At 34.7% G+C, this 26,844-nt stretch overlaps 1 protein-coding gene across 1 annotated transcript in view; it reads right to left on the bottom strand.

The window, feature by feature from the left end:
- CAPZA2 (capping actin protein of muscle Z-line subunit alpha 2) overlaps window positions 1–26,844 on the bottom strand; it is a 56,817-nt gene that overhangs the window by 5,514 nt on the left and 24,459 nt on the right. Inside the window, exons 2-8 of the mRNA XM_054495523.2 lie at window positions 25,604–25,667; window positions 20,836–20,887; window positions 15,025–15,088; window positions 9,492–9,698; window positions 7,541–7,620; window positions 3,578–3,656; window positions 1,735–1,806 (exon numbers count right to left, since the gene is read on the bottom strand). Of these exons, the coding sequence (XP_054351498.1) occupies window positions 1,735–1,806; window positions 3,578–3,656; window positions 7,541–7,620; window positions 9,492–9,698; window positions 15,025–15,088; window positions 20,836–20,887; window positions 25,604–25,667 (618 nt within the window). The remainder of the gene's footprint in view (window positions 1–1,734; window positions 1,807–3,577; window positions 3,657–7,540; window positions 7,621–9,491; window positions 9,699–15,024; window positions 15,089–20,835; window positions 20,888–25,603; window positions 25,668–26,844) is intronic.

The following is a 26,844-nucleotide window of genomic DNA, read 5'->3' as shown; positions in this document are numbered from 1 at the left end:
AAAAAAAAAAAAAAAAAAAAAAAAAAAAAAAAAAAAATTAGCTGGGTGTGGTGGGACGTGCTTGTAGTCCCAGCTACTCAGGAGGCTCAAATGGGAGAATGGCTGGAGCCCTAGAGGCAGAGGTTGCAGTGAGCTGAGATCATGCCAGCCTGGGTCTTGTCTCAAAAAAACAAAAACAAACAAACAAAAATCAACAAGGAAACAGTTGCATATGCAAGGGAAAGAATGTGTGAAAGAATTCTGTGGAGAACTAAAACCAAGTTCAAAAATTCTTAAATTTGAAAGATGAACTTAAAAAAAAAACTTCATTAAATCATGATCCAAATAGCTACTGAAAAGATAGGATACAGTTTAAAAGTCAGGTAGAAGATCATAGACCTAAATGTAAGAGCTAAAACTATCATATAACACTTTTAGAAGAAAACATTGGAGTAGATCTCCATGACCTTGGGTAGACAATGGTTTCTATTAATATTTCAAATCTCAAATGACAAAAGAAAAAAATCAAAACCAAAATCTTCTGTTTTGCAAACAATATCATCAAGAAAGTGAAAAGACAACACAGAGAAGGATGAAAATATCTGAAATCATGTATGTGATACACTGGACTTGTATCCAGAATATATGAACAAGTACAACTCAGTAATACAAATGTGAATAATCAATTAGGAAATGAGCCAAGGATCTGAATAGGTATTTCCCCCCAAAAGATATACAAATGATCATAAGCACATGAAAAGATGCTCAAAATCATTAGCATCAAGAAAATGTAAATAAAAACCACAATCAGAAACTACTTCATACTGACTAGGATGGCCATCTTCAAAAGGACACATTTTGGAAAAAGATATAGAAAAATTGAAACTCTTATACACTGCTGGTGAAACTATAAAATGGAAAAATTGAAACTCTTATACACTGCTGGTGAAACTATAAAATGGAAAAATTGAAACTCTTATACACTGCTGGTGAAACTATAAAATGGAAAACAGTCTGGCGGTTCTTCAAAAGGTTAAACATAGTTACCAAATGACCCAGCAATTCCACTCCTATGTATATACCAAAAAGAAATTAAAGTATCTACACAAAAAATAGTACACAAATGTTCACAGCAGCAAAAAGTAGAACACAGAAATGTCCACTAACTGAAGAATGGATAAAATGTAGTATGTCCATAAAACAGAGTATTATTTGGCAATAAAAAGGAACAAAGTACTAATACATGCTCCAAAAAGGATGAATGTTGAACATGTTAAATGAAAAAAGCCAGTCAGAAAAGACTATATATTATGATTACATTTATATCAAATGTCCAGCACAAGCAAATCCACAGAGCCAGAAAGTAGATTAGCCACTGCCTAGGGCTGGGAGGGTTCTGGTGGAAGGGCTGGGTAGAATGGAGAATGATTGCTAATGGTACAGGGTTTCTTTTAAGGAGCATGAAAATGTTCTAAAATTAGATTGTGGTGACTGCTGTCCAATCCTATTAGTAATATACAAAAAAAAAAAAAAAAATTTGAAGCTTATATTTTAAATGAATGAACTGAATGGTATACAAATTATATCTCAATAAAGCTGCAAAGAAGTTAGGTACAGGTTTACAACTACTTATCTTCAATCAATCAGAAAACACTGTAATCTGAAGCAGAAATATTACTTAAAATGTTCATTCCAAAACTGTTCTGGTTTTACAGAAGTATTAGGTTAAATTTTATTGTGGAATTAATTACTTACAGACACTGTTAGGGAATCTTGTATATCTTTATGACTGACTAGCTGAACATTACCATCTTCATAATAATGAACCTATTAGAAAAAGAAATTACAGAAACCGCATTACAGGAATCATCAAGAATCTTATTGCGTCAACAAGCATATCAATGCAGACTGACTACATATTCCAGCTCTAGTCTAGACTTCTCTGCTGAGCTCCAAAACTTTTGAACTCCAGCAAGACTCTTCCCGCCCTCAGCCTAGTGAGGAGACTAGTTAGAGATATTCCTGTAGTTATTCAGGCAAGCCTTCTACTGACTGCTGGACATTTTTGCCTCACAGTCATTCATTCTACTGGTACCTAAAACCAAGATGTCCAAATCTGAGCTCACAATATTCCCTCTCAACCCTGCTCCTCTTTTGTGTATTTCCACCAACCATTTCATTCCCCAAACTCAGACATGAATTTACTCAACAAACATTGAATAAGTGCTATAAACACTGCTGCTACATAAGGTACTGAGGGTATATGGCTTTTAAAAAGACACAGTCCCTGATCTCGTATTTCAGCACAACATGGTAAAGGTATGTATAAAGTATGTTAGCAGTACTCCAGATTCTTTCTGAGGGTTAAAAAAGGCTTCAGTATATTTCAGAGAGGACTAGAGGTATGTGAAGTTGGGGAGAGTAATAGCTGTAGAAATATACACAGGTAGCAAACCAGTCAACTCTGGGCCTTGTATGTCATGCAAATATGTCTGGACTATGTGGCAGATGAGAGTGTACCACTAAATGGTCTTACGTAGTCAAGTAACATATCCACATTTAAATTTAAAAAACTATCTTTTTGATGGCAGTGTGAATGCCAAAGAGTCCACCAATTCAACAAAATAACAGTCATACAGTACTATGCTAAATGCTGGATTGTACTGTGAATCAGACAATCCTTGCTCTCAATAAGCTTTGGTCCTACAAGGGGCACCATTTTAAAACTGCTGTAATTATCCAGGTAAGCGCCACTGAGGCCTAAGTGAAGGAAGAATAATGCTGACAATAATGACTACCATTCATCGAATACTTGGTGTCTGTCTCTGTTCTAACCCTTTTAGCCATATTAACTAAATCTTCAAACAATCACATATGCTTTTTTTTTTTTTTTTTCTTTTTTTGAGACAGAGTCTTGCTCTGTCGCCCAGGCTGGAGTGCAGTGGCGCAATCTTGGCTCACTGCAACTTCCGCCTCCTGGGTTCAAGCGACTCTCCTGCCTCAGCCTCCTGAGTAGCTGGGACTACAGGCACATGCCACCATGCTCGGCTAATTTTTTGTATTTTTAGTAGAGACGGGGTTTCACTGTGTTAGCCAGGATGGTCTTGATCTCCTGACCTTGTGATCCACCCACCTTGGCCTCCCAAAGTGTTGGGATTACAGGGGTGAGCCACCGCGCCCGGCCAATACATACACATGTTAATACATGCATACAATATATTTATACAACTACACACATGCATATATTAATATGATACTTCACCCCACTCCACCCAATTCAGAGGAGAGAAGTACACAACTCAAACTCAGAAGATGCCTGCATGAACAAATTGTATCTGAAGAGCAGACCAAATGGCAGCATCTAATTTTAGCTGTGTTTTATAATCTGTCAGCTATCCTTGCAGATTTTTGATGACTAGGGAATAAATTTCCAGGTTATTTAAAAGATTTAAAACAGCACTATTGTTTTTCCCATTACCCCAAAACAAAGACCTGAAAAAGAAATGTATATGATATACTATGAAAATGTAAACTTAGGAATTAGTTGTTTCTCTGTTCAGAATCATCTAAAGATCAGTAAACAAATTCTTTTTCATACCTGAATTTTCAAGATGCCAACCACTTGAGTGGTTGAAGGAGTAATTGTAAACTTCCATTCTGACCTCCAACGACCATTCCTTAAAAATAAAAACAGCAGCTGTAAATAAGGTAGGGAAAATAATTTGAATCAATTTTAAGTTTCAGATTATATTTCATGCTACAGTATGAGAGAGTGTGGGGGATGAATACTGGACATTAAATTTTTAATCACTGAAATAGTCAAAAATAATCAAAAGGTTAAGTCCAGTTATGATATATATTTAATTTAATTTTCACCCTACTGATAAGAAAGAACTTACATAATGGATTTAATGCCAGAATTCTAAAGCTAAGGCTTAAAATACAATTCACGCTGGTGTGTGTGCAGTGCTGTTTGCCACTAATTGATCACAATCAGTTACAGTTTTTGTTCCATCTCCACTTGACTAGCCTTAAAAAAAAAAAACAAAACAAAAACCAATACAAAACTAAGTCATAAGCTACTGTGGAGATAAATTTTAAGCTACTTCTTCAATCGAACCACTTATATTTCCAAAATAAATGGAATAAATGTTTAGATTAACAGGGGCTTTTATAAATACACTCAGTGTAGTTTAACATCTACTGAATGATACAAAGTACCATACAATTTAAAAAGAATGGCTAGTATATGTTATACAACACTCTTAAGGAGGTTTTGATATCTGGAAATAAAGGACTATACTTATTAACATGAGTTTTTTTTTTTTAGTTTTCCAATTTTATGTTTAAAGTCTCCATATAAAAGGCATATCCTCCTTCTCTGCTCCTGAAATGATTTTTGGTATACAAATACATATTCATGGTTCGAAACTGAGAAATTACAAACTGGTACGTTACTACTTTTTGTCTACCAGTGAATTTTATCTTATTTTTCTTTTTTGACAAAATTCTGGATGAGTAGTTTAGCTTCTGATATTCTATTTTTCTGACAAACTTTTCAGGGTAACTTTTCTTTTTGTCTCTGCTCTCTGCACGCTATGGACATTCTAATATGTTAGCTTTTTTGAACATTATATAATAGTCACAGGGTAATTAATCACTATACTGGCTTCTGCTAGACAATGATTTCTGGGTTCAATATTCATGCAGTCTACCCAATCATAAAGTCTATAGAATGATAGTACAAGTTAAGTCTTCCTAATTCAAAAATCTGAAATGCTTCAAAATCTGCAACTTTTTGAGCACTGACATGATGCTCAAAGGAAACGATTATTGGAGCATTCTGAATTTTGAATTTTTGAATTAGGGATGTTAAACCGGTAAGTATGATGTAAATATTTAAAAATTTGAAATCCAAAAGACTTCTGGTCCCAAGCATTTTGGATAAGAGATATTCAACCTGTATTCTCATACTTACAGTTACACTGAATATTTGGAAATTATTATTAGAACAATGTATATGTTCTACAAAATAAAAGATAATTTTATAACATGTCTTGTTTTGAGTGACTCATCCAAGATTTTTCAAAGAAGGTTGGTTGGAAAAATAACTTGGAGGTTTATTCACTTTTGTTTCATGATTCCAAAAGAAGTATTCCTTTTATTGAGGTATTAGTGCCAAGCCAACTAGTGAGTCCTTAGCATATACAATACTGACTAGGACAATATACATTTATATAACCATTGATTATGAAAAGAAAAAAAAAAAATTCCAAACCAAGTAGTGGTACCAATTTGAGAACTATTTCAAAAGATTCTTCTAGAGGCATTAATTACTATAGTAACAGTAAATGACACTGAGTAGATAGTACTCTTTTATTAGTAGAGTAAATGGCCAATATGTCCTAGCCTTTAATTATATTCTGCCCCTCTCTTTTATTAACTCTGTAATTACAAATATGAATTCACTCAACAAACATTTATATTAAGCCCCTAATACTGCTAGACCCTGGAGAAATGGTAGAGACAAAGAAGAGAAGGTCTCTACTGAAATCTAAGAAACATCTAAGACTAGTTGCTTCTGATTTTTACTCTACCTATATTTTAGATGAATTGAAGTATATTTCTTTTTTTTTTTTCTTCTAGAGATAGGGTCTTGCTTTGTCACCCAGACTGAAGTGCAGTGGCGTGATTATAGCTCACTGCAGGCTTGAACTCTTGGGCTCAAGAGATCCTCTTGCCTCAGCCTCCCAAGTAGCTAGGACTATAGGCATGCACCACCATGCCTGGCTAATTTTTTTTTCTTTTTCTAGAGGTGGGGTCGTACTATGTTGCCCAGGTTTCTTGAACTCCTGGCCTCTGGCCATCCTCCTACCTTGGTCTCCAAAAGTGCTGGGATTACAGATGCCTGGCTTGAAGTATAGTTCTTTGTATTAACTACTTAGATTTTACTGAGACTATTGTGCCATGATATTATCACTTTGGAAAAATCATATCAAAGCATATAAAATACATTTTTTTCCAGAAAGTGAAAGCCATTAACTTAAGTGATACAATGCTCATAGTGATGGCTTAGGAAAAATTACCCTTGTAAAGTGAAATAGTGAGAATAGAAAATTCAATGACAAGTTGGGCACCATGTGAACCTGTAGTTCCAGCTACTTGGGAGCCAGAGGCAGGAGAATCACTTGAGCCCTGGAATTTGAGACCAGTCTGGGCAACACAGCAAGACTCTGTCTCTAAAAAGAAAATAAAACTCAAGGACAGACACTTTCTTCATTTTATATATGTTAAAGCTCAAAGGAATTAGATTTTAAAAAGACAAATTAGTAAACTTATTATAACATCTCCAATGTATTATAAAGAAGAACGTAGTAAAAAAGAATTTTCTTCTAATAGTAGTTCCATCTCAACAAGATTGATTTTATTAGTGTTTCCTGGCATAAATAACATAAATTAGTAATAATTTTATGAATATTGATTGTTTCAGGATTCTAGATTAATGCTACAAGATTTTAGACCCAACATAGAGAAACTACACTTAATTAAGTCCATAAAAGTAACTCTATATGACAGAATCTTTAGGGAACTGTGGCTAGTCATTAAGGCATACGTTTACATATGGCATTGATTTTCCTTCAGTGATGATGGATCTGCATTCCTCCAAACATTCTTGGTTAACCTTGCAACCCTGCATTTATTTCTGAGATGGCTAAGCAGTGGAGCAACCTTGGGCCATGAACCCAACTGGCCCACAGGGGTTACCTGTTACTTTACCCTTAATAGCACCACCAACCAACTTGGCTAGTAAGTCAAAGGCTAATATACTAAAAGGTAAATATTATGACCATACTTATTCTGGTGACCTCAGCATGTAAAACAGGGAAAAATGTAAAGATTTCATTCAATTATGGACTTGTAAAGTCTTAACCTCAGAATTTTATAACAGGTGCTCAGAAATAGTCTTGTCTAAGAATAAAAAGGACCAACAACTTGTCAAAGGTCCAAGACCAGTACAGTAAATCAGTGCTCCTGAGGGCTTGACGTTTATAAGGAATAATGGAATTATTTGTACACAAAATTACAAGGCATGATTGTAACCTTCCTCATTGTATAAAACATGTCATTATTTCCTCACATTGGCTAACCAAGTACAAAGCAATCCTCTACTTCAGAGTCACAAAGTTCACAAAAGCAGTATCATTTTTTGCTCTATAATTATCTTTGTTCTCCTCCATATAAGTTTCATTCAGGAACAGCCCCTTCACAGAATGAGCATATGGATTGCCAACTGGTGTTCTCACAAGCACACATGCTCCCTCAGGATGCTGTTTGCTAGTCCCATACTCTTTTCACTGAATGTCAACGGATTTACCACTACCTTTAGTGATTAGGCTGTTGAGCAAATTTACCTTCCTTATATCAAAAGGCTAAAATTTTATAGCATCTCTAAATTGTTCTTAACCATAAACAAACAAGGTGTAGCCCAAATCACTAAAGCAAGAACTACAAAGACTTAAAACAATGCCAAAACTCCCCAATATCCAAAATTTTAACTTACCAAAAGTTTTTTGCTTGGAACTGATGGCTTTCTATGCATGCAATAATGGTTTGCTGTCCATCTATTTTTTTGCCATACACCTTATTGGCAAAGAAAATAAGCATAAGAATGAATTTAGGGCCATGGAATGTCCAACTTTAAAAATCTATAAAATACTGCAAATTGTACAGTACTTTGACAAGAACACATAAAATACAAAGTAGGCCATCATTCCAATATAGTAGCTAGAAAAACATGTTCTCAAATATTTATGCCTAATCAAATTATTAGTGGACCACAAAAGGGGACACTAAAATACAATTCATTAAAATTAATTGTACTCTGAAATATTCATGAACATTCTAGATAATCTACTTTCATAAGTAGATAATTTATTTTAAACATACAGATGCTAATCTAGCTTTTTCCATGCAAGTGAAAACTGGACCTAGCTTGTGATTATCACCTTTGTTCACTTCACAATCTTAGGGGCTGCTGTTTCTCTAGTCACTTAAAAGTACTGGAATAAATTAACTTACTTATAAGTGAGAAAGGTCGTTAAGAGAATGCCTGTGATGTATCACAATGTTATTTCACCTCTTGCCTACTGCTTTAAAAGTAATAATTAATTTGTGCCTTTCAATCCTCTAGGACAAATGAGGACTCTCTAACAAGTACTCCCTTACTCTCGTTATTCCTCCAAAATAATCCTGATGAACAAATTATAATTCAAGTAATACATAAGATATTTGAGGTTATGTTGCAATACTTCTCAAATAATTAGAGAGCTAGATACTTAAGCAGACCATATGAATTTTTGTCCTAACCAGGAAACTTCCAAGAAAGAAATGGGGTATGCTACCGGTGATATTAATAATTACGTTGAAAAAGCAGGTATAAACTAGGATATATGGTAGAGTTAGGTTGGAGGGGTAAGCAGAGGCCACGTGGTCCACAGGGCCTTTAAGCCACCTTCAAAAGCCTGGACTCTTAAGTCCAGGCAATGGGAAATCTCTGAAGGATTTCAAGCAGGGAATTTTAATGACCTGATTTGCATTTCAAAAGATCACTCTGGCAATGGAAAAGGCCACTGAAGCACAAACTGGGGGTGCTAAAAAAGCCTGTCAGGGTACAAATAATATTATGAAATTTTTAAAAAAGAAATATAATCCTACTACCATATTTTGTATTTCTTTTTTTTTCTTTTCTTTTCTTTTTTTTTTTTTTTTTGAGACAGAGTCTCACTCTGTTGCCTGGGCTGGAGTGGAGTGGCGCAATCTCAGCTCACTGCAACCTCTGCCTCCTGGGTTCAAGCAATTCTGCCTCAGCCTCCCGAGGAGCTGGGACTACAGGCACGCGCTACCACGCCCGGCTAATTGTTGTATTTTTTTTTTTAAGTAGAGACAGGATTTCACCATGTTGGCCAGGCTGGTCTTGAACTCCTGACCTCAGGTGATCCACCTGCCTCGGCCTCCCAAAGTGCTGGGATTACAGGCGTGAGCCACTGTGCCCAGCCATATATTTCTTGAAAATATAAAAATAGGTTGAACCTATGAAAGAACCACACAAAAAACACAAGAAATGTAACTGTAAAATACATAAACACATAATTTTACTTCCAAGTAATTTTATTTGTTCTAAGATTTCTGACTTAATAAAAGTAAGTTTGATCTGAGACGAGTCATCAACATAAGATTACAGAATCTCACCATATCATGCTCCTTTAATCAATGTATTAGAATTTCTACATGGATTTAAATCAAGGTACAACTATTTCTCTATTTTAAGCCATCCTAATATATCTATTTATTATCCAGAATTTCTTGAAAAAATAGTAAACATTCTTAGAAATATTTAAGGAAAAAAATGACAAATTATACAATGTCAATTCTGTAAGTTACCGTAAATTTTAAGAGACGCTAAAGACTCACATTTACACAAAACACACACAAAGCTGCTACTGATGACTTACAGTGCAGACTCCATTTGGGTAATGTTCTTTTACGTAAGCTCTCAGAGCAGTTTCTACTGAAGTTCTCCATGATTCAACTGCATTTTCTACTTCACAGGGTCTTGGATCAGTTGCCTCCTTCCTTAAGTGATCAAATTTAAAACAGATTCTGTTCTTTGGATCCAAAAACTTTCCATTTCCCAAGTCGCCATGTTCTGTTATCAATACCTTTGATGATGGAATGAATTTAGAAAAAAAATAAAAAAACAGCATTTCAGTATTGATACATCATGATTACACTAATTTAAGCTTCTTCCTTAAAACTATAAAACAATCCTACTCCAAGCATATATTTTAACCATATGGTACGACTATTAATACTTCAAATGAGTTGACTATACAGACAATGACATTACTCTCATTCAGTGCAGATCAGATTCTCTCCCAATATAACTTCCAGCTACTGGTGAAAAAAAATGCAACCTCTAAAAACACTGTTCAAGTGGGTTTGGTGAGTTTTCTGCTTTGAGAACTCTAACAGTTTACAATGTCTGATATCAGACTCCAGTTCCTCAGAACTACAGAACTTGTGAGAACCTCCAATCAGGTTGGTTACCTGAATGGCTTTGGTCTGGTGCAAATCCTCTTCGGTGTGTCCCCCACCTTGCCTCTGGGCCCACAGTCTTACCTACTCTGACGTATCTGTTTCTTGCTTCTTAAAAACTACATTGACAACTGATTTTAATTGACTTCCAAATGTTTAAAAACATACTTCATTTACATAAATTTAAATTATACATCCACAATGCATAATGTATAATCTGATATTCTGTGCTTTATTTAAAAAATTTCCCCTTTTCCTTCTCTTGTAATTCTTCCAGTCTTTGACTTCTTAGCTATGTCGGGACTTAACCATCCCTCTGATATATATCATGCTAACAACACAGGATATACCTTTCTAAATTTTTTTCATAGTCATAAAATCTTACAGATAAAGATATACACATGTCTATATTTGCATACACACAGAATTTTTTGGTCATTATTTTACTACACTGATCTTAGCCAAAAGGCCAAGAAGCGACTGGTCATTATTTTATAAGAATGCAATGAAAATGTGTGTGTGTACGTATATACACACACACACACACACACACACACACACCCTTCTCTGCCTCTGGCTTCTTTCAACATAAACATCCTATGGAAATCCCTCAAAGTCAACTGATACATTTCTCACCATTCTTTTAAATGGCTGCATAATGTCCCTTGATGTGATTATAACATAATTTAGTCTGCCAATCCACTACTGATGTGCCATCTCTTTATTTCTGGGCTGTTTCCTTTTTCGGGGAAAGGAGGAACACATTAAAAATGGTGAAATAAGACTGGGCATGGTAGCTCATGCCTGTAATCCTAGTGCTTTGGGAGGCCAAGGGGGCAGGATAGCTTCAGCTCAGGAGGTTGAGACCAGCCCGGGCAACATAGTAAGACCCCATCTCTACAAAAAATTTTTTTAAATTAGTCAGTTGTGGTGGCATGAGCCTGTAGTCCCAGCTACTCAGCTCAGGAGACTGAGGCTGCAGCGAGCTGTGATTGTGTCACTGCACTCCAGCCTGGGTGACAGAGCAGGACCCTGACTCAATAACAACAACAAAAAAGGTGAAATGAGTATTGCTGTACATATATTTTAACATACTGATGTTTTTATTTCCATTGGATCCTTTTATTTCTATTGAATAAATTCCCAAGCAGTGGTGGTAGGGACAGCAGGTATTATAATTTTTAATATATACTCCTGTGATAATCCAAATTTCTACACATATATGAGAGTATGTTTCCACCCATATTACCACCAATGATAGGCATTGCAGCTCTTTTTTTAGTCTGATGGTAGAAAATATATCATTTTAATTCCACTGACTACTGATAGAACTAAGTATGGCTTTTCACAATTGTGGGTCATTTGCTCTTCTGTGAGCAAATATATTAAAATATTTTTATCTAGTGTCTTTTTCTTATCAATTTATAAGAGTTCTTTAAGATAGGTTTAATTCTACAGTTAAAAACATTTATAGTAAAATGTCCATCTTTTATACTTCCTGGGTATCCAGTGTTATTTAAGATGGTCTCCCTAGCCCTGTATTGCACATGTAGACTCAGATTTTCTTCTAAAATGTTAGTCACTTTTCACATTTTAAAACCACCTGAAATCTATTTCTGTATACTGTATGTGACAGAGGTCCAACTTAATTTTCTTCTTATAGAAAACAGTTATGCCAATATCTGTATAAAATTTTTCATATATTCTGAGACTAAATTCTGGTTCTCTATGCTGCTCTAATGATTTTTTGTCTACTCCATACACCACCACACTGACTTAACATTGGCTGTAAAACAACTTGTACTATCTGGTAAGGCAATTCTCCTTCACTGTGCTTAATGGTTTTTTCATATATATATATATATATATATGTATTTCTTGGTTATTTCAAGCATGTATTTTTTTTCCACATAAACTTTATGAAAATATTGACCAATTAAAAAAAATGATCAGGATTCTAATTCAAATTTCATCAAATCCATACATTACTTTTAAAATAATTTAATTTTCTGTCTAAGAATGGAATGTAGAGCACCTTTCCATTGGTCAGATCCTGTTTTATGTGTTTCAAGAAGAGTATCACTATTTTCTTTCTTAAAGTTCAGGGGTGCATGTGCAGGTTTATTATATAGGTAAACTTGTGTCGTGTGGGTGTTGCACAGATTATTTCATCACCCAGGTATTAAGCCTAGTACCCATTAGTTATTTTTCTTGATCCTCTCCCACCTCCCACCCTTCGCCCTCTGATAGGCCCCAGTGTGTTTTGTTCCCCTCTATGTGTCATGTGTTCTCATTATTATCTCCCACTAATAAGTGAGAACATGTGATATTTGATTTTCTGCTAAGATATTTTATTAGTCTGCTAAGAATAATGGCCTTCAGCTCTATCCATGTTCTTGCAAAGGACATAAAGCTTGTTCTTTTTCATGGCTGCATAGTATTCTATGGTGTATATATGCCACATTTTCTTCACCTAGTCTATCATCACTGATATTTAGATTGATTCCATGTCTTTGCTATTGTGAATAGTGCTGTAATGAACATATGTGAGCATGTTTCTTTATAATAGAATGATTTCTATTCCTTTGGGTATATAATCTGTAATGGGATTGCTGGGTCAAATGGTAATTCTGCTTTTAGATCTCTGAGGAATCACCACACCATCTTCTACAATAGTTGAATATACACTCCCACCAACAGTGTATAAGCATTCCTTTTGCTCCGTAACCTCACCAGCATCTGTTATTTTTTGACTTTCTAGTAATAGCCATTCTGATTGGTTTGAAATGGTATCTCATTGTGGTTCTGATTTGCATTTGTCTAATTATCAGTGATGGTGATCTTTTTTTCTCATAACGCTTGTTTGGTCTCAAGTATGTCTGCTTTGGAAAAGTGTCTGTTCATATCCTTTGCCCACTTTTTAATGGGGTTGTTTTTATCTTTTAAATTTAAGTTCTTTATAGATGCTGGATTTAAACCTTTGTCAGAGGCATAATTTGCAAAATTTGTCTCCCATTCTGTAGGTTGTCTGTTTACTCTGTTGATAGTATCCTTTGCTGTGCAGAAGCTCTTTAATTAGATTCCATGTGACAGTTTTTGCTTTTGTTGCTTGAGAAGACCGTCACTATTTTCTTCATAATCGTATGCCTTTTTTTGATGAAGCTTATTCCTAATCTGTAACTTTTACCATTATTTTAAATTGAATTCCCTGCCCCACTCTGACCCCCACCACTTCTAGTTTCAGGTCCTTACTTGCTGTAATAAAGGACAACTAATGAGTTTTGAATCCTTACCTTAAATTCAGACATCTCCCCAAATTCTTTTATTAATTCTAATAGCTTTTTTTTTTTTGGTTGGGAGTTATATTATTAGAATCTCTTGGTATTCCTAAATATATAAATCATGTCACAAATAAATTTTCTTTTCTTTTCCAAATTTTACAAGTTCTCATGTTGTTGTCTTATTTGCTACATTTCCATTTATGATAAATGATAATGCTGATAAGCACGCATACCTAGCTAATTTTACATTTTAACTAAAATTGTTTTAATGTTTCAGTTTATGACATTTACTATTAATTTTTGTTAAAGTCTTTCATATTTAAGAGGTTTTCTTCGATTCTCTATTTTACTAGAATTTTTATTTTATTTTTAATGAGAAAATGGCTACTGAATTTCTCAAATCTCTTTTCACTGTCTATTGATACATCATAAGATTTTTCTCTTTGATTTATTAATATGTAAGACCAATCTGTCTTACATGGAACCATTTTTGCATTTCTGTAAAAATTCTATTTAGTTTTGGTATATTATTCTTTGGATATATCTCTAAATCCTATTTGTTAGTATCTTACTTGAAGTTTTAAAATCTATAGTCCATGTGAAGTTAGTATACTGTTTACCTTTTTTGTTTTATCTTTTTAGTTTTAAATATTTAATATTAAAATTATGCTAGGTTCATAAAGTGACTTTGGAGGCTATCTAACATTTTTAAAAGACACAGCAAATTTTCTTATAGCAATTTATCCCAAAAAATAATTGTTAATATAAGAGGTACAAAGATGTTTAATATGGCATTATTTATAGTAGTAAAGAAAAAGCAAAAAAAAACCCAAATCTTCCCTTGAGATAAAATAAATTTTGCAGATTAATACAATGACACTCTACATAGCTTTGTATATACATACACATATCTATAAATAAGCTTAAAATTTCCCTTCAGTTACAAGTCACCTTCTAGCCTAGTTTTTGCTTGTCCCCCATAACTATGACTACATATTACATAACGAATAATGCCAAATAAAAGCTTTGACATGATTAGCCACTAAGAACTTTCTCTTATATTCTTTCTTAACCACTTTCGCTTATGTTCTACCTACAAGTTCTTCTTCATAGTGTTTTACATAAGATGTCCTTCATGCAAGCATGAAATGCATTCATATAATCACTATTTATTAGAAACTCTAAACCAAAAAAAAAAAAAAAGCTAGTGACCTTTTGTGGCTTTTCTTAGCTTAGCAAATCTAACTTGTAGTTTGGAAAGAAGAGATTTAATAATCACTAAATGCTAAATTACTCACATGAAGAACTACAGAATTTCAGAGCAACCAAATTATGATATAAATCTACTAACATATATTCTAGATTTTGGATTAATATGGGATTGATTTTTTTCCTAGAAAAAAATAAGAAAGTAGATTTAAAGTAATCATTTACTAAAATCTTAAATGAATTACATCTGAGTATTTCTAAAAGGGACTTTCTGCTAACAGTATTACTGGTATCACCAAAAGAAAGTAAAACTTCAATTACTTTGCCCATAAGTGGTTATGATTAAAATATGAATAATTTTTTTATCTTGCAGCATACCACTTCACAGCTCTTGCAGGATACCTTAATGGTTATAAACAAAACAAAGACTAGCTAGCTACTGTGTTTATATGAAACATACCTGATCTTCATAACCTTCAATTTTTACTGGAGTAAACTGGTCCAAGTTATACTGTGCAAATGCACTAAAAAAAAGAAAATGGCAATTACTTAATTATATATTTAATAGTTTTTAAAAACAATGGTCAAAAAATTCACCCATCAATAAAGTCTCCTCCTATATTGCACACGGAAAAATAAATAAAATTGTAATTCTCCATTACTGAACTTATACTAACTACAAATAACGACATGGCTATTTTAAAAACTGAACAATGATGTCCAGCTTTCAATGTTTAGCAAAATAAAATTAAATCACTAAATATAACTGGCCTTTTCATTCAAGACCCTAAAAATAAAGGTTAGTTACTGATAAGAGATGCACCCAATTATTCAAGTATATATTTAGTATACCAGGAAACAGACTAGGTGCTGTGAGAGATGCAAAGAATACTTAGATATATTCTCTGATCAAAAGGCCTACAGGTGAATAAAAGAGAAAATGGATAAACATAACCATAACACAAAGTGTGAAGCATAGTAAGAGAATTACCAATGAAGCACTGCAAAGAATGCTTAAAAAAAAAAAAAAAAGATTACATTCTGTTGAGGCAACAGTGAGAAGAGAAGAGAATTGGGGTAATTTCTTAATAACTGTGATGCTGAAAAACTGACTTGAAAAACTGGATAGGATCTGGTTTATGGAAATTGGAGGGATGGGCAGAAAAGAGCAGAGTGACCATATGAGCAAAATGCCTGAGAAAATAAGTTAGGTCCAACATCACAGAAAGCACCAAGCTCAACGCCTGGTACATAGCGGGTGTTCAGTTATATTTACTGAAATGAACTGAAAGGCTCTGAATGATGGAATAATTACTTTATTTGGGAGACAGAGCAGAGTCACAGAAGCTTTTTGAGAAAGGAGAACACAGAAGTACTTCTAAAGAAGATTAATTTGGCAGCAGTGTATATGATGAATTGGGCAGTGGAGCAACGAGAGCCAGAAAAAGCTGTTAGGCAGTTGCTAAGGTTAAAAACCGCAGAGTGTGAGCTAGGAAATGGTGACAAGATGGATCCAAGAATAAAGCTACTCTCTATCTACTCCATAAGAGTAAAGAATAATACATTACCATATATATGTGTAGAAAAAATTCTCTAGGGTATAAAATATTATCTAAAAATTGTATTTTTAAATTAAATCTACAATCTGGGAAATTACTGTCACTTAACAGAAAGGATATTGAGAATTTCCAGACTCAGAAATATATCTCTAATCTACTTGGAAACTTCCAGATTATTCGGAATGGCCAGGTGTCCACTGAATTTTCAGGTATTAGCTCCTGAGTCTCCTCTAGAAAGGAAAGCCTGGTTGAACAAAGCATTATTGATGAGTTAATAGGAGACTAATAAATGTAAAAATAGCCAAGTAGAATTAAATTATTAGCTGTCAAATTCTTGACACTGCATGCTCAAAAAAGATGACATTGAATACAGAAGTGTACGAGGGTGAGAAAGAAAAAAGAAGCTATTCACTTCTCATTTTCCTAATTCATGAAAACTAATTTTCCTAAGAATAAACTCAATACAGCCAGGGGATTATTAATCCTTAAATGATTTATCCCAAAAGTATGTTTACAACTAAGTCACTTAGAATTTTGGATTCATTTTCCAGTAAGGTCATATTTAAATAAGTTTAAACAGTAATTTGGGCCCAGGCTGGACTGAAAGCCTTTTATTGCCCATAACATAAAACGCCATCCACCTCTAACTTGGGAGGAGGGGATAAAGGAAGAATAGGAAATCTGAAAAGGAGACAAATAATATGAAATAGGTTAAAATTTTACCTTAAAGGCTCAAAATAAGTTAAATGGTGATAATTACACAGTACAGCGGAAAAGGTACTCATCTAGGAGTGATAATATCCAAATTTTGCTTCAACTATATCATTAACCAGTACAGGCCACCTCACTTACTTTATAGATATAAAAACAGTAGTTTGGACCAGATAAATTCCAGTCTCTTCAGGTCATAAAACTCACTTCATGCACCCACTCATCATTCATTCATCTACCCCTCCATCTATGCAAATACTTACTGAGGTCTTATTACTATAAGCTAAGCATTCTACTAGACATGGTAAAAACAATGTTCTCCCTGCTCTTGCAGAATTCTGTGGCCCAATCAATTTCTAAGTCACCTGTTACTGTATTTAGATTTTTATACCCTTTCCATCAAGTTGTATCTTATACTTTTCTCCATGCTCTTCCCTCAGTTCAGCCACATCAGTTTTCTTACTATTAAAATCCTGTTCATTTAAAACAGCTCAAAAACCACCTCTAAATAGAACTTTAAAATTTCTTCCTTTGGGTTATAAAGCCCTTTCACATGCCTCTATTGTATTTTGTTTCACTTGGTCTGATACTAAACATGTCTCACTCTCCACTGGAAAATCCCTAAAAGGCTTATTTATCTCATCATCACAGCAAAGTCTGGCAATGTCTGTTGAATAAAAAGCTATTTCTGGATGTTTCAAAGTGTTCTTGACTTGACAATGCCAACTCTTCAGTATGCCTAATTTTGCTCTGAAACATACTTAGTTGGTACCTTTTTGTAAAGATGTCCCATTACAACCACTCTAAAGAATAATTGTCATGTTTTCCCCACTACAAAAAAGGTAAAGGGCAAAGAAAAAAAAGGAGATAAAGCAACAAGGCAAAGGTGGAAGAAAGGAGGAAACGTACATATATGTGGGAAAGATGTATCTGTATAAAAGAAATTCAATATCAAAAAGTGCAAGTGAAAAAGAAACAGTCTATAGCTATACACTTACTCTAGTGAAACTGCCACTGGGGGAACACATTCTAAATGTTTTTATAATGCCTTCTAAGCTTTTGTTACGTAGTTTTGGATGGCCTCAATGACAGGTAACAAATTATTATCTTTTGAGGATAAAAGTAATTCAGAACTAAGTGGGATAAAGAACAGGGTAACACTACTTTTGCTCAGAAATTATTTCATAGAGAGGACACTGTGAACCAGAGTAATAGCATTCTAAAGTCAAGTCAATCAGTGACTTACAGTATATATTCTGTACTTCACAGACACTCAGAGATGTCTACAACATGAACGCAAATACAGAGTTTTGAGAAATTGCATACTACTGAAGTTAATTAAACTCAGTATTTTTTTTGTTTTGTTTTTACTAGTAAGCAAACATTTGCTGAGATTATAACCACATGCAAGGAAAATCTGAAGTTTCTAGTAAAGGTTTTGATGAGTTTTTTCTTAGGGTCATACTATAAGCATCATATTTTATCACAATTACTGATGTCCTCAAATAATCGTTCACTTAAAAGATCAGAATATCATGTATTTCCTGTTACAATGCACATGAAGTGTGGATCACAGCTGTTCCAGAAATTTGGTTTATAATAAAAGAGAAATGTAGCTCATCTTCAAGTTTCTCTTACAGCAAATATAATTTATTTAAATTAAATCTAACAATCATTAACAGATCAATAATTCTTTGGACAAATAAAAGTCCCATACTTTCACGTATCTTGAGTCAAATATATAACTATTTCATGCTATTTATATAATTATGAATAGTACTCTGACTTACCAAGTTTCTCATTTCTTGACTTAAAAAAAATCCACTCATTTTTGTACCAACATGAAACAACCCACAACTTATTTAACATAGAGAACACAAAGGAAAAGCTTACTTTGAAAGTATTGTTCAAAAATGCTGTATGTTTCCTTTGCATCCATAAGACTTTTGTCAACATGTTTTATAGTATTATAAAGAAAATTAATCTTACTTTAATATATAAAAAGTTTCAATAAGCTTTAAAATATTTAGGAGCAAGTGGTCATTTACTCATAAATTGTTAACTAAAACCAAAAGGATAAACTACACTGATTCCTATGAAGCACTTTAATATAATTAATGGGTGGAAGCAACTCAAGTGTCCATTGGAAGATAAACGGATAAACAAAATGTGCTATACACATACAATGGAATATTATTCAGCCTAAAAAGGAAGGAAATTCTGACACATGCTACAACATGGATAAACTTTGGAGATATTAGGCTAAGTTAAACAGACCAGTCACAAAAGGCAAATGCTGTATGATTCTACTTATAAGAGGTACCTAGGTTGTCAAATTCATAGGTAGTTGAATGGTGGTTGCCCGGGGCTTTCAAGTATCAGCTTGAAAAGATGAAAAAAGTACTGAAAATGGATGGTGGCTATGATTACACAACAATGTAAATGTATTAAAGCCACTGATCTGTACACTTAATGGGTAAAATAGTATGTTTTATGTGTATTTTACCACAATTAAAAAGCGGCTATAAATAATAGAAATTTTAATCACAAGCAAAAGCAGATATGCCCACAAGTCTGTTGAACCTCTACCTTCATAAAGGCCATTTTTTATTTTTTAAAGCCTTCAAATGTTCTAACAATAAAAGCAGAGAAATTTTCCCTATCAGTCAGATTTTTTTTTTTTTTTTGAGACGGAGTCTCGCTCTGTCACCAGGCTGGAGTGCAGTGGCACCATCTCGGCTCGCTGCAACCTCTGCCTCCTGGGTTCAAGCGATTCTCCTGCCTCAGCCTCCCGGGTAGCTGGGACTACAGGCATGTGCCACCATGCTCAGCTAATTTTTGTATTTTTAGTAGAGACGGGATTTCATCATGTTGGTCAGGATAGTCTCAATCTCTTGACCTTGTAATCCGCCTGCCTCGGCCTCCCAAAGTGCTGGGATTACATGCGTGAGCCACCGCACCCAGCCATCAGTCAGGATTTTACATATTGGGTATTATACCAGGATGAAAAGTAGCTGACTGGATGGATACTAAACTTTCTTTGTAAGAAAGAATGCACTACTTCATCATTTTCAAATGAGTAGGGAATCGGTACGCCTAAAATAACAGTCTCTAGACCTTATTTTGGGAGAAGTAGGGAGAGAATCAATTATTTCTCCGAAATTGCAGGATAGCTGCGAAAAGTCATGGCTGTGGTCACTGGTCCAAAGACGATGTATTAAGATTTAGAATTGCCTACTTCTTTAAATCACTCAAAAATTCATTGTACATGTATGTGTCAGGTACTACGTTAGGCATTTATGAGTAAATAAACTCACAACTTTAAAAGCTCTCAAAAGCTATTAGGGTCAAACATAAAAGAAAATGCAAAATCTACATAAAAATGGTAGCAACCACAATTTCTTCCAACTTTGCAAATGCCAAAATACAGTATTAACTGAGTGTATAAGGCACTGCTAGACACACAGTGAATAATTTCATGTCATAGTTGTACCTCTAAGCCCTTCTGTGATAAAAAATATTTTTCTCCTACCCTGGCTAGGATATATAAAATCATACACATTTGAACTTGATGTGCAAATATCTATGTCAGAGATTAGTACTTTAAAAACACTTTTAGGCCGGGTGCGGTGGCTCACGCCTGTAATCCCAGAGCTCTGGGAGGCTGAGGCAGGTGGATCACGAGGTCAGGAATTCAAGACCAACCTGGCCAATATGGTAAAACCCCGTCTCTGCTAAAAATACAAAAATTAGCCAGGCGTGGTGGTGCGCGCCTGTAGTCTCAGCTACTCGGGAAGCTGAGGCAGAAGAATCGCTTGTACCCGGGAGGCAGAGGTTGCAGTGAGCCGAGATCGCACCACTGAACTCCAGCCTGGGCGACAGAGTGAGACTCCATCTCAAAACAAAACAAAAAAACCCACAAAAAACCCCCACACACTTTTAAAACATCTCTCATTTTCCCATGTCATTTTAGTTAGGTTAGTATAATAAATAATACTTACTGGGCTGCTCCTTCCCTGAGAAGATTGTCATTATTAAGCAGTAACCGAACATCTGCAAAACAATTACTATGTTATCCACATTATTATTGTTATATGTTTCAAGAATGTAATGAATGCAGATTGTTTTGGTGATGTATTAACACCTCCCACCCCAAACACAAGCAAGATCAAAATATCACTCATTACCAAAATAACCAAACACATACCGTAGTATTAAAAAAAAAAAAAAAAAGGTTTTGGTTAGTAAATATGAAGGGGAATGAAATAGAAATACACACTTGTTTACACCCTTAATAGTCAATGCAGGCAGACTATAATCCAAGCTTGTCCAACCCATGGCCTAGGATAGCTCTGAACGCGATCCAACACAAATTCGTAAACTCTAAAACATCGTGAGATTTTTTTTTAAGCTCATCAGCTATTGTTAGTGTATTTTATGTGTGGCCCAAGACAATTCTTCTTCTTCCAATGTGCCCAAAAGATTGGACACCCCTGCTATATGTAATGTATCTCCAAGGAACTAAAGGGGAGATAAGCTACACTGGAAATATGGTATGTTAAAGTCTGCAGAAAAGATTTAGGATTATTCTTATTTTTGAAGGTGACTTCAAAAATAGTATTTTTATTGAAAAAAATCCAAGCACTTTGTAAAACATGAAAGAAAAAAGTCACATACGGCTCTCACCAAAAAACCAAATTCTTTTCTAGTCTTAGTGTATTTTCTTTCATTATTTTTCGTAAGCACCTGGCTATTTTACTTAGTTGCAATTATAAAGTAAATAATACAATGTATTCTAATTTTTCATTAGATGAAAATAACACAAACAACCTAAATATCTTCCATTAAGAAACTGGTTAAATGTAAAAAGACTATAATTCTTACATAGAGTGTGAAACTAGGCAGCCATGAAAAATAATGTACACTTAATATTTACCAACATGGAAATACATTTGTAATATAATAAACAGGAAGAGAAAAATTTAGTATGTATATTATCATATTTATGTATTGTTAAATGTACTTGTTAGTTGAGAGATGTTTGAAGTAATTCATTTGAACAATGGGGAACTGGAAGGTAGAATTTTTTGTGATGTTTAGATTCTTTTTTGTACTTTGGAAAGTTTACAATGACTATGAATCATTTTTACAATGAAGCCATTTCAAAAAAAAAAACCCACTGCCTATTCACATACCTCACCTCTTTTCAGCAACAGGTCCTTATTTAAAAAACAATATCCTGGCTGGGTGCGGTGGCTCACACCTGTAATCCCAGCACTTTGGGAGGCCGAAGCGGGCGGATCACGACGTCAGGAGATCAAGACCGTCCTGGCTAACACGGTGAAACCCCGTCTCTACCAAAAATACAAAAAACTAGCCAGGCATGGTGGCGGGCACCTAGAGTCCCAGCTACTCGGGAGGCTGAGGCAGGAGAATGGCATGAACCCGGGAGGCGGAGCTTGCAGTGAGCCGAGATCGCGCCACTGCACTCCATCCTGGGTGACAGAGCGAGACTCCATCTCAAAACAAACAAACAAACAAACAAAAAACAATATCCTTTGCTAACCACTGAAATAATACTATTTTAATTTTGAAATTAACTAATTTTAAGCAATGGATGCTTCTGCCTAAAAAACTATTTTAAAAAATAGAGAAATGTATAATTACTGTTATTTTTATCCCACAAAGTGGGAAGTTCTATTTGATAAATTTATCATTAATAGTTTAAACATAATGAACAGTGATATTGCATGGACAGTATGCCTATTCCAGTTCCAAATGGGTAAATGATTGAAAAACAAGATCTATTTGTCAGTTAGCTCTACTCTGGAAAAAAATAATAAATCCATGCTTTTATCATAAGAAGAGTAGAAGAAATAAAAAGAGGATAATTTGAATAAAATATTTCTCTTAAAGAAGAAATCAGGCTGTGGCTCCAAGTCAGGCAACACATAAACCACAGGGTGGAGGACAGGAGACTTAAGGAATATAGATTTCAGAGCCATAGTCCAGATCTATGACTATATGTCTGAGATGTTTGAGAATGAAGAGCAGAAATCCATGTTTCAATGATTCTAACACAGTCAGCCTAGGAAACAGCATTTGGGAACCATCTAACTGTTAAGGTTTTATTAACTTTGTAATTCTAAAATTTTGTGGCTCTTTTTGGAATCATTCTGACACTGTGGTTTTCAATAAAAATAGAAAATAATCACATTCATATCATATTTACCTTCAAATATTTAATTCTTTTCTAACTCTTTTTTTTTGAGACGGAGTCTCACTCTATCACCCAGGCTGGAGTGCAGTGGCGCAATCTCGATTCAATGCAACCTCCGCCTCCTGGGTTTGAGCAATTATCCTGCCTCAGCCTCATGAGTAGCTTGGATTCCCAGGCATGCACCACCCACACCCGGCTAATTGTTGTGTGTGTATATATATATATATATATTTTTTTTTTTTTTTAAGTAGAGACAGGGTTTCACCATGTTGGCCAGGCTGGTTTTGAACTCCTGATCTCAGGTGATCCACTGGGCTTGGCCTCCCAAAGTGCTGGCATTATAGGCATGAGCCACTGTGCCCACCCTTTTATCTAACTATTAAATATTCTTTCAGTTAAAATTTATTAGATAAATCCTATATCCCCACTTCTATTCCATAGCTTACCCTCTACTCAGGCCTATTTAATAGGCTCATCCTAAATGCCCAAATTTACTACAACTCAACAGAGAATATATTAACTCAATGTCAATTTTAAATGAGACTTAGGAAAGCAATTTCTAGGATGCATACATTCTTTTAGGACTTTCCTGATTAAATATGCAGGGCATTTAACTCAAGGTAAGAAAAGTATGTAGAAAATTTTTCTTAAAATTCTATTTATTCTTGGCTCTGTGAATTGTAATTTGGAGGCTACTGACTTTAGTGCAGTCTCACCATTATCAATTTAAGTTACATGCCACTTTTTGACCCTAAGGAGGAAGAGACTATCCTCTTTAATCCCCCAACCATCAAATGTATTAATGTATATGTAGGTTACAGAAGCTGAATATTAAAAAAGAAGTGAAATCTTACAGGGAGTAAAAGTACTTCTGAATTCTCTCCAACCCCCCAGTTCACTATATGAGATTTTGTAGTTATATTAAACAGCAGATTTTAATTTCCAGATTTTTTTACAATGCCAATTTTCCATTCTGCCTTCTAAGTACAGCTCAGTAGTTAAATTTTAAAATGCATAAGAACTGCCATATGTAATTGTATGCACTAAATCATGTATTATTGTAGTTTGTGGATGACCCCAGGGATTTCTAGGGTAATTTTAACTTTATACAACTTTTGCCTCACTTTCTGACTTTCAAAACTAATCTTTTCTGAGGTGAGATTCCATTATATCTTTTTTTTTTTTTTTTTTGGTAGAGATGGGGGGTCTCACTATGTTGCCCAGGCTGGTCGCAAACACCTGGCCTCAAGCAATCCTCCTGCCTCAGCCTCCCAAAGTGTTGGGATTACAGGAGTGAGCCACAGTGCCCAGTCCTATATCTTATACTAAGAAAAAAAAATGATTAAACTTCTTAAAAAACATTTAACTAGTTTACTATGGAGTAGAATGTTTAAAAAACTGAAACTGAAGAGCTCTGTGTAAATTCACTTTTAAGACACGGTAAAGTTCAAATATATATGAAGAAGAAACAACAGCACATTTATAGACAGTACTTGAAAGTAATGTATTCTTCTAACTACTTAAGAAGTTTTATAAAGAGATCACTACAGGCCATTTTTCTTTCAGGCATGTTGTTCTTACTGCTGAGGAGCAGCTATTGTTACAGTCTATAGCAACCAGAAGACTTTACAGCAGTTTAAATTTCAGATCTATGGGTGAATAATTATAAAAATGTCTGCCAGTGAAGTTTAAAGGAACGCATACTGTGAAGTAATTTACAAGACATAATTTAAATAACAAATTGTTTTTACATGTGCTGTCATGCTCTATGCAGGATGAAAATGTTTTTTCCCTTTTTCTTTTGGCTATTCATACTGATCTCATAGGATTTTCTTTAAAAGAAATACAAAAATTCTTTTCACAATTCCAAAAAATATATGGTCATGATGAAATGTTTTTTGTTTTTGTTTTTTTGAGATAGGGTCTCACTCTGTTGCCCAGGCTAGAGTGCAATGGGTGTGATCTCGGCTCTCTGCAACCTCCTGAGCTCAAGTGATCCCCCCACCTCAGCCTCTCAAAACAGGTGCATGCCACCACACCTAATTTTTTTTTTTTTTTTTTGGTAGAGACAAGGTTTCACCATACTGCCCAGGCTGGTCTTGAACTCCTGGTCTCAAGTGACCTGCCTGCCTCATCTTCCCAAAGTGCTGGTATTACAGGAGTGAGCCACTGCACCTGGCCTGTTGTCTTTTTAAACTATTTAAGAGTTCTATTGAAGAAATATCTACTATATGCATTTATAGTTTTACTTAAATAAAACAATTTACCAAAAAGACTCTCCTTTCCCAGAATGAGGATATATTCTAGTCAGTGATATGAATAAAATTTATTTCAGGCTTTAAAAGGGTTAATTTGCTAACAGAATCATCATATATAAATAAATACATTATATTCTAGCCATTACAAAATCCAGACTAACATATTTTCATTGTAATTCAGAAAACACAGATTTTTCTGCATACTCTCCTTAGCTTATTTTGATTATTTTGGTTTTCTTTTAAAAAGAGGACTTAATATATCAAGCCTAGTGTTTTAAATCAAACACTCACCATTAAAAACCTCATTAAATTCTCCAGGAGGGGCATGAATGATGAATTTTGCTGCTATACGCACCTAAAACAGAAAGAAAGATATAAATGTTCCATATCACAGGCTTCTGCTAAAATAAGCACAAAACATGCAAAATTATACTATTTCAAAGCTCTACTGAAAATGGCTTAAGATTTTTAAATACAGTGATACTTTTTCACTCAATCACCTTAAGATCACTACTGTTTCAATAATTTAATATAATCACAACATACAGACTGAATGTAGATAAAATATACAATACTGAATGAATAAAGATTCAAAGCTGCCTACGGATAAACAATTTCTTGTTTTATTTAATTTTTTATTTTTTGAGATGGAGTCTCACTCTGTTACCCAGGCTAGAGTGCAGTGGCAGAATCTCAGCTCACTGCAACTTCTGCCTCCTAGGTTCAAGTGATTCTCTTGCCTTAGCCTCCCAAATAGCTGGGACTACAGGTGCGTGCCACCACGCCCAGTTAATTTTTTGTATTTTTAGTAGAGGTGAGGTTTCACCATGTTGGCCAAGCTGGTCTTGAACTTCTGACCTCAAATAATCTGCCTGCCTCAGTCTTCCAAAGTGCTGGGATTACAGGTGTGAGCCACCACATCTGGCCTATTTTATTTTATTTCATTTTATTTTTTGGAGGCAGGGTCTTGCTCTGTCACCAGGCTGGAGTGCAGTGGTGTGATCTTGGCTCACTGCAACCCCTGCCTCCTGGGCTCAAGCCATCCTCCTACCTCCACCTCCCGAGCAGCTGGGACTACAGGCACATGCCACCACACCTGGATCATTTTTTGTATTTTTGATAGAGAAGGGATCTCACTATGTTATCCAGGCTGGTCTTGAACTCCTGAGCTCAAAGGATCCTCCCATCTCAGCCTCCCAAAGTGCTGGGATTACAGGCGTGAGCCAGTACACCTGGCCAACAATTTCTTATAAGCAATTTTATTTCTTCTAAACTAAAGTGAAAAAAAAATCAATCACAAAATTTTCTATGTGTGAAGACAAGACGCATTTAGGTATAAATAAAATGAAGAACAATGATATACATATTTGATTAAAAACTCACAAATTAGTAAAACATGTAGAAAAAAAGGAGAAAGGAAAAGTCTAAGTTCAAAAGGTTTAACAGGAGACCTGACCAGATCTTAGGAAATCTTAGTTCAAAGACAAGTAGGAGATTAAACATCAACAGGTGTGCTAACAGGCATATTTTAA

The sequence above is a fragment of the Pongo pygmaeus genome, chromosome 6 (assembly GCF_028885625.2).
Source record: "Pongo pygmaeus isolate AG05252 chromosome 6, NHGRI_mPonPyg2-v2.0_pri, whole genome shotgun sequence".
Classification (NCBI taxonomy): domain Eukaryota; kingdom Metazoa; phylum Chordata; class Mammalia; order Primates; family Hominidae; genus Pongo; species Pongo pygmaeus.
Note: the sequence above shows the minus strand (reverse complement) of the source record. Positions and strands in the feature narration are given on the sequence as shown.